Consider the following 8,818-nt stretch of genomic DNA (forward strand, 5'->3'; position numbering starts at 1 on the left):
CTGGATGGAATTCTGCAATATCTGTAGTATGTATTCTGTTTTTTCTGAAAACTGTTGGGGTATGCTTAGTTGCTTTTATGTTCTAAATGTCTCTATTACTACCCCTGCCCCTTTTTTTTCTCTGTGTAGAAACGTGGGGGAAGCCGCGCTGGGGAGCGAATGTGAAAGAGTTCACGCGCCGCTTTGACCCTGCCGAAACGAAGGGAGAAGGCCCCAGGAGGCTCAAGAACTTGTATTTCCTGTACCTGATAGAGCTGCGGGCCTTGTCCAAGGTCGCTCCGTACTTCGAGCGGGCAGTGGTCGACCTCTACACCGGCAATGGCCACGAGGATGCCGAGTCGAAAGCTCTCTTACTGGATATCTTCAGGGACACCAAGTGAGGCATAGGGGCTTCTTATCAGTAGTTTGACATTTTCAGTTATATTTGGAAGTGAGAATAGGTGACTCCTTGATAGGCTAGGACAAGAAGGAGAGAGGAATGAAGAAATGAAATTTAAGTAATGGGAGAGATCAAGGGGAATTTGTACATTTGATAGGAGAGATTAATAGTTTTGAGGTTTGAATATAGCAATCTTTGAAAACAAAAAGCACTCAAAAAAACCCAACTCAATACCCTGGGCTACTCCCTGTGTGTTGCTTTTTCTGATTCTTCAATATAAGATGCACATGATATGTTTTGAAAAGTAAAGTAGTACATACATTCTTGTAATGGTCCACTGAGTAATCCTGCTTTTATCACAGACTTAACCTCTGGTGGTTTGCCCATCCCTTCTTTCTTCTATTTATTTGATCATGTTATTAAATTCAGCTTCTCTGCTCTCCTTTTTGCTAGTTTTTGTGATTGGCAACTTGTTGTATGGCTTCACTGCTGCCCCTATTAATGGTAATGCTAGGTAATTGAGATGTAGTCAGGCAATGATCAGTTGGAAGGCAAACATTAAGCCAATTTCAGTATTAATTTGAACAGAAGTCTGAATAACAAATTTCAAGTTACAGCAATAGAATAGAATAGTGAAACCAATACCACTGAGTAATTTTTTAAAGCTTAATCTGCAAAGACTAGGAACTCTGAAAAATATTTTACACTGATGGCATCAGCTACTCACCAAGCTTAATTGAACACTGTAATTTATGCCAGCATTTGTTTAGACTGCATTTTGTCTTTTGTAGGTCCTTCCATATGCACTTTGATGAAAAGTCCATGTTTGCTGGAGATAAAAAAGGTGCCAAGTCACTAAAGGTAAAGCTAGTTTTCTGAATGACATCCAAAATACCCATTTTGAAATTAGGCTGTGTTATTTTGAAAAGCCTTTCTGCCTACCACATACTGCTGAGAGTAAGGTTTTATCCCTGCCTGTTCTAGAATTGTATCTGAGGCCTTTTAATCAACTTTATGGTAAGGTGCTGTCCTGATCCAAGCAGACTGAAATCTCTGGCTTTGTGCCTTGAGTCTGGCATCAGCACTGTGGTGGGGCAAATGAGTATTACCAGTAAACACAGTGGTGCTTATTTTTGAGTATCTGTTTCACATAATTATCTGGATAAAAAGAACCCACCCAGTCATGTTTGCTTTACAAAACACTGACTTATATAATACAATATACAGTATAGTCTTGTAATATAATACTTAACATTAGAAAACATAGTTCCTAGACATGGGAACCTAATGGAAATGCTGTACCTACTCATCAACTTCCAGTGTTAACTTGCCACTGGTGTAAATTGCAATTCCACAGTTGGGAGTGGTGCTCAGTAATGAAGGTCTGTTTTAATATTTATTCACACTTATAACACTTATTTCAGCAGTGGTTTGGAATGCCATCAGCATTACAAAAAATGCTGTTAGAAAAGTGGCAGTGTTTTATCAGCCCAATTAGTGGTTTTTGGACCTTAAAAAATTGAGATCAGCTTAATTAGTTCTGCACTGTGCTTGCTCCCCCTCTGTCTGAAGTTGCACAGCAACAAACCTACCCGTGGTTTTGAACAGGAAATATCTTTTGTGAATTGTAACCTGTTTGTCAAAAAGGTGGTTGGTTCAAAAGGGAGATTTGAATAATGGAAGAAAAAATGGGCAGGGGCACAGATACAGTACTTAAAGCTCAGAAGATTTGGAGAAAGTTGGTATAGAATCCAAGCACTATCCTGCACATTCTCTATTTTTGGGTTGGTTTTTTTTTTTAAGAATTAACTGTTAGAAATGGCTTGGCAACCAGATTCTGGGTTCACATGGATCTTTTATGGCATGACTGCATAAAGCAAAGGTTTTGTTCAGTTTTGGTAAGAGAATCGATATTCTAATGATACTAGATGTCTCACAGTACTGGGTTCCTTAACGTTCTGTTTTTGTAAAGCTAAGATGTACATTGGCTAAAGCTTTTTTATTTTGTTTTTGACTGATAGGAAGAATTCAGGTTGCATTTCAAGAACATCTCCCGCATAATGGACTGTGTTGGATGTGACAAATGCAGGCTGTGGGGCAAGCTGCAGGTACAGTTTATTTTCTGTAGGTGTGTGTGTTCTGGCAGGGGCAGATCCCAAGATAAGCATCTATTTCATTTTGGCAGGACATCTCTTGCCTTAGCATTCAGGTTTTCTGCATATGGTTGGTCCTTGGTATCCTTACCTATATATTAAAAATAGGTGTATGTTTAGTTTACCATTAAACATTTAATTTTTTTTCGAAATGTCTATTTCATTTAGTCCACAGCTGTTTAGTTTACTGAAAGGTAGAGTTTATGTTCTAAAAGAGATACTTTTAAGGCAGATGCTTCATGGTGAGATATTACTAACAGTCAGTATCTTACCTGTGTTCAGGGATCAGATGAGCCTTGTAGAATCACTGATGGGAAACCTTTTTTTAAATATAGCACTTACTTGTTAGGGGATCCAGTGATATTTAACTCCACAAATTGAAGTGTAAGAAAAAGAAGTAATTCAGATTTTCACAGTTTATGCAGAGGGCAGCAAATGAATGCAGAGGTGCGCAGTAAAGCTGAAAGTTGAAAACCAGTTTCATTTTCTAGGCACTTACTATTTTTATTTTACTGACAACAGTATGTTAAACCTCAAGACTTATGTTATGTCCAGACTGAGAAAAGCTATTTTGGAGTGCCTGCTGTACTATACCACTGCATTGCATTAAACTTATCAGAGTGCAATGTTCAAGGAGTTCGTGGTATCAAAAATTTGGTTGTCTCTGCTGAATTTCTGGAGTCCTGCTTTCCTGTCCTAGTCAATGCTTCCAATTTATTGTTAGTTTTTCTCCTCACTAAGAACTAAAAAATGCCAGGTTTCCTTACCTACAGAGTTCTCTTACAGCCAGCTTCAAACACTTTTTGTCAAAATCCAGTTGCTTATGTAGCCCAATTAAAAGTGAAAATAAGAAAAGCTACTTCTGTTCTATTCCTGCATAGAAAAGAGGGGTTGAAACTGAAATTTTGTTTGCCACTAGGACTGAAGGTGAAAAAAGCACATGTTTTGTGATACCTCATAAAAAACTTAGTTTTTCTTCAAAGGGGGAGGGGAGAGGAAAAGGGGAGATGTGCTCCTGCAGGGAGTGGCGCATCTGTAAGGTAAGGGGCAGGAGGGAGCTGGAAGTATTGTAATGGGCATAATGTCTTATGCATGACCAGGAAGAAAAGAGATGGAAAGATGTTCAAAAGACAAGGATGAAGAGCAAGCATACTCGAGGAAACAAGTGTTAAATAAGAGACTGACCCTGGCACAAAATTGATGTCGTGCATTTGCATTAGTTCCGCGGTTTCTGTACAGTTATTTGGGTTGAGGGTCAGTATATAAGAATTGGTACTAAAGTTTGGCCTAGATAAGTGTGGTTTTATCTTTTTTTATTGTTTTCTGAGTATTTGAAGGAATGATCTTACTGATGTTAAAACATTGGATTTTTTATAGACTCAAGGCTTAGGAACTGCTCTGAAGATCTTGTTTTCTGAGAAGGAAATACAGAGCCTTCCTGAGAATAGCCCATCAAAAGGTTTTCAGCTCACACGGCAAGAAATAGTTGCTCTTGTAAATGCCTTTGGAAGGTAAAATATTATCATTTTAATAGTAGAAAAATATGAAATTTCAGTATCAATACTCGGTTTCTGTGGAAAGATGGTATTGTACATGTCGGTCTTTGAAGGCTGAATTACTGCCAGTGATATTGATAAAACTAATGCCTTCAAACTGAGTATGGGGATTATTAGCCCTTAGTCTTCATTCTGTGTTTGGATCTAATTCATCCCCTCTATCTCAAGTCTCATAAATCTACCTTCTACAAGATAAAATTTAAGTCCCTTAAATTTCATTAATTTTTTAAAAAATTATCCCCTTCAAATGATGAAGCATTTTAACAGCTTTAAAAGTAGTGTACATAGAGCATGCTTTGCTCATCGTGTTAGTTCTTCAGATCTTGAATATAACAATCTGTTTCTGTTTAAACAATCTATTTAAACAATCTGATAAAAGAATGTAATAAACTTTACAGCCTGTGGTTAGGGATTTTTAGATGTTTAATGAAGCTGGGACAATTAAACATTTATATAAGCTTCAATCCCTGTCATGTAAATGTAAAATGGAGAGTCAGATAGTAAACCTTTTGAGAAAAAGTGTATCTTAAGTGTGTTAATCTTTGGAACAGAACTGTGTTTGAGAACAAAAAAATCTAAAGGAAAATGAATGTGATAATTCGTACCTCTCTTTTGCTGACTCGATAACATTTTGGTGGTTTTTGTTTTACAGGCTTTCCACGAGTATAAAAGAGTTGCAGAATTTTAAAGTTTTATTACAACAAACTAGGTAATGAAGGTCTTTGCACAACCTATTAGTGAAGATCATTTACAGGACTGCATTGAGCAGAAGGAACTGATCCTTACAGGACTCACATGAACTGATAAAAATTAAAATCAAATCCCAACTTGAATATTTATGTTTAAACTAGGAATGGTTATTAATTAGAAAATATATTTATGAATGAAATATATCATTTCTAAATGTGTAAATTATGCTGATCTGTTTATTTTTTAAGTTTTCTGCTCACAGTTCTGTTGTACTGAAACTTCATACATTTTCTTATTTCCTTGTCTTTTGGAGACAGCTGTTTTATATGAAAACACATGTACCTCCACCCTGACTTGGCCTGTCTGGAAAGAGGGGAGTCACTTCTTATGTCTCCCCATTTACTGAGCTTCAGTGTATTCTGAGGATTTGGTATGTTAGTTCTGACTGTCAAAAGGAAGGGGGGGAAAAACTTCCAAACAAAAAAAGAAACAAGTAACAAACCCAGAAAAACTACAAAAAGGAAATAAGGCTCTGGCTGAGTTTTAGCTTCTTACGGTAATAATGAAACTTACTTTAAAATAGCAAATTTACTGAGCAGAAAATTTTTTCATGCTGGGCTTCTTTGCATCATGATGATACCAACATTTTTTTTACCCTTGTCTGGTGCTTTTCAGCACTTTTTTTAAAAATTACTCCCTTGTCTCTAATGCAGCAGAGTTGAAAGTGACTTTCCTTCAGCCCCTTGCTGCAGCCCCTTACCTGCATTTACTTGGAGGTGGGGGTCAGGACAGGGGAAGATGGTTAGTGGAGTGCTGCTAGCTTGAAAACCTCAGTCAATCAAATCTCTCTTTACTCCATGTTGTTTTCTAATTGTAACTGTAATCACAAATTCAGTTTCCAAAAGTTGTGGTTTTAGTGTCTTAAATGTTAAAATAGCACACGTTGGTTTTTGAGCCATGGAAATGCATTTGCTCTTTATGAGTTCTGTTTGAGTGCTATCTTTAAAAGGTCAGTGTAAAAATAACTTGCTTTTGTAGTCACTTTTAAAAAAAAGATGCTTTTTAAAATTCATAATCATACTGACATTTAATACCATATACTCTATCTATGCAAACCCTTACTGTAAATTCTTTAAAAGGATATTCAGCATAAAAAAACGGGTATGTTAATAACATTACTTTCATAAAATAAAAAATTACTCATGTATCATTGTCCACAAATGTCAATGATAACTTACCAGTGTCAAAACAGAATTCAGAAACAGCATTACCATTAGTAGCAACCAAATATTGGTTTAAATTTAAAATGAAGTAATAATTTCTTTTAAACCAGCATGTTTAAAAATGAAGTTAGGTGTTACGAATGTAGGAAGTGCTGGTGCAGTGTAGATACATCTCTCGTTTTTAAAAACAAGTCTTCACAAAATAAAGTGCTCTTAAACATTTTTTCACCCTATTAGATACGGAGTGACCTATTTATATAATTGATTGTAACTGTATTGGCTTCCATAATGTGTTCCTTTACCACTGAAATTTTCTGAAGGCTGGAATACACTTCTGTCCTTTGTTTCCAGACTAGCCTCAAATTTCTACCTGACTGGAAATGAAATAGACTGTTCTGCTGACTCTTGGCTTTTCTAAAAAATGCTGTTGCTTAAGAAAGTTAACCCCTTTGTGTCAAACTGGGATATTCTAAATTAAATATAAAAAATAGAAAGGGAAACAAAAAAATAATAATTAAAAAAACAACACCAAAAACATCCAAACCACCCTTATGAAGTTTTGGTGATAATTGTACTAATTGGCAGTGTACTGGTGTCCCAGGGGAAGTTTCTGTTTAACCTTACAGGAAATTGGACCTGGTCTTAGGGGAAGCTGATGCCAGTTTGGGGATGTTATGTTTTTCCCTAGTAGCCTCTCTGGCCTGTGGGCACCTGTGTCTGAGCAAGTCATCACAGGCTTTCTTTTCTTCTAGTTAAGCAGAAGAGCAGGAGATTTCTAGGTGGATTCATCTGGCCTCTTCCAAGCTCTGTATTTGCACCCTTAGAGTTTATTTTTCTCTATTAAATTGAACTGGGAATCTCGGTAAGTAGCTCAGGTGTGAACAGCTGTTTGGTAGATGTGTTACACACTGAGGATCAAAACCTGAGTAATTGTATGTATTGAAAGAGTGTAATTTTTATTTGGCTGTAAATTCTTTGCCTTTTGGATAGACCTGCAAGGGCTAGAACTGTGGGCTCACTTGTGTGAGGAGTGCTGTATAACTGGGATTTATCTGTATTGTTACATATTATAGTGCCTAAAGCTTTAGGCAGGATTTTCTAGTTAAAATACGAAACAAAATTGTATGACTGCACTGCCCCAGGAAGGACCTAAGTCTCAGAAATGTTTTATCCTTTTTCCCCTTGCCGTGTGGGGAAAGTGAATTGCTTCCAGCCTCCTCCTGGGGATGCAACTTGCCATTTGTTTTTTTTCTTCACCTGTGCCTGGCTAAAATCAACAGACACTGAAGCAGAATCATGCACTTGCTCATGGGACAGGTGAGAGATTCAGGCATGCAGATCCTGGACACCTGGTCCTTGCAGCCCTTGCTGGCACAAGGTTAATACTGTTGGATAAGTACATAAAGAGATGTGAAGCTTTTCTGCTTTTCCTTTGTGTCATGGGAACACAGGAATGCAACTGAACAGCAAAGTTTTGTGTGTAAGTTCTGTTGCACCTGAAGGTACATCTCTCTTGATGATCAAATATGGAAGACATTTCACTTCACTGTCATTGTAGAGATAGAACATAAGATTTCTCCTGTAACAAATCTAGTAGAAACAATTTTCCTGTCACCATCTTTTATACTGTATTTGATGTACATTCTGTGACTATGCTGCCTATGAAGTTTTGCTGTGTGAGTTGAACGACTTAATTCTTTATATGTTAAGTTAAATTTTAAAAATTTACAGCTCTGTTTTTATACTAAAGAATAAGGTTAGTTACACTGTCCATGACCTGTAAACTATTTTAAATTCCAGCTCCCTATTGGAGATCAGCTTATCCAAACTGTCTGCCATTCATTTCAGAGCAACAGTACATTTTCTTGTACAAATGACACAATGATTGTAATCCCAGAGGCAGTGAGAAGACAAAAATGTTTAATTGTTCCCAAGTCATGAAGACTTGTGTGAAATGGTGAAAAAAGCCTTGGTGTGAATAGCTAAAAAGTAGGGCACTGTTGCTGAATAACTTGTTCTTCAGTGCCTGAGGAGGTGGGTCAGAATATAAATTTAAAACAGTGAAATATAGAGACTTGTGTAAGCTGGAATAATAAGTGTTTTCCTAGTTTTCAGCTGATGATCTGTGCTGTCATTGTATGTGCATGAAGTACACTGTGCCACATTTTCTTGTGTTTGATGGTTGGGTTGCCTTTATCTGACCTTGCTTTGTGCTTTTCTGGGAAATGACCTGTAATATGTTGTAAATAATCTTGATGCTCATGTTTATAAAGTAGCAATCAGCAATTCATCACTTGACAATTTCTCCATACAGCTATCTTATTAAAATGTAATATTTATTAAAATCAAAATCAATGTTGGAACTGCTTATTGAGATCTAAACACTTCTGAATCTTTGCTATGTTTGAATCTACAAAATGCAAATTAAAGTATTTTCTGCTAAACCTTCTTTTTGTGATGTGATTTTTGGTGTTTCATTTGAAAATATATTTTTTGATTTTCATTTACCTTTCAATGACATTTGGCAGCTATTACATAAATAACTTTTGTGATAGTCATGTAAGATTAAAATGACAAGCAGATTTTCCCTCTCACTTAAATTTCATTCAGAAGATGAAGGTAACCTGTATATTTCTTGCTGTTCACATTGCACTGTGCTGTGTCTGCACATCAGGGATCCATTGTAGAATTACAGTATGTTTCTGTATGAATAATGGACAAATTTACCCCTACCTAAGTCCAGTTGTTTTAAGAGGCAAGAAGGCTTATTTAGAAATGAAGTCTATTCTGTCCCTTTCTTAGAATAGCTTATAAAAT

General features: G+C 36.5%; 1 protein-coding gene across 1 annotated transcript in view; it reads left to right on the plus strand.

The window, feature by feature from the left end:
- Nucleotides 1-8,445, plus strand: part of ERO1B (endoplasmic reticulum oxidoreductase 1 beta) — a 28,642-nt gene extending 20,197 nt beyond the window's left edge. Inside the window, exons 12-16 of the mRNA XM_063390438.1 lie at nt 130-376; nt 1,171-1,240; nt 2,401-2,487; nt 3,910-4,043; nt 4,741-8,445. Coding sequence (XP_063246508.1) covers nt 130-376; nt 1,171-1,240; nt 2,401-2,487; nt 3,910-4,043; nt 4,741-4,801 — 599 coding nt within the window. The 3' untranslated portion in view covers nt 4,802-8,445. The remainder of the gene's footprint in view (nt 1-129; nt 377-1,170; nt 1,241-2,400; nt 2,488-3,909; nt 4,044-4,740) is intronic.
- Nucleotides 8,446-8,818: the final 373 nt, after the last annotated feature.

The sequence above is a fragment of the Prinia subflava genome, chromosome 2, assembly GCF_021018805.1.
Source record: "Prinia subflava isolate CZ2003 ecotype Zambia chromosome 2, Cam_Psub_1.2, whole genome shotgun sequence".
In the NCBI taxonomy this organism is placed as follows: Eukaryota; Metazoa; Chordata; class Aves; order Passeriformes; family Cisticolidae; genus Prinia; species Prinia subflava.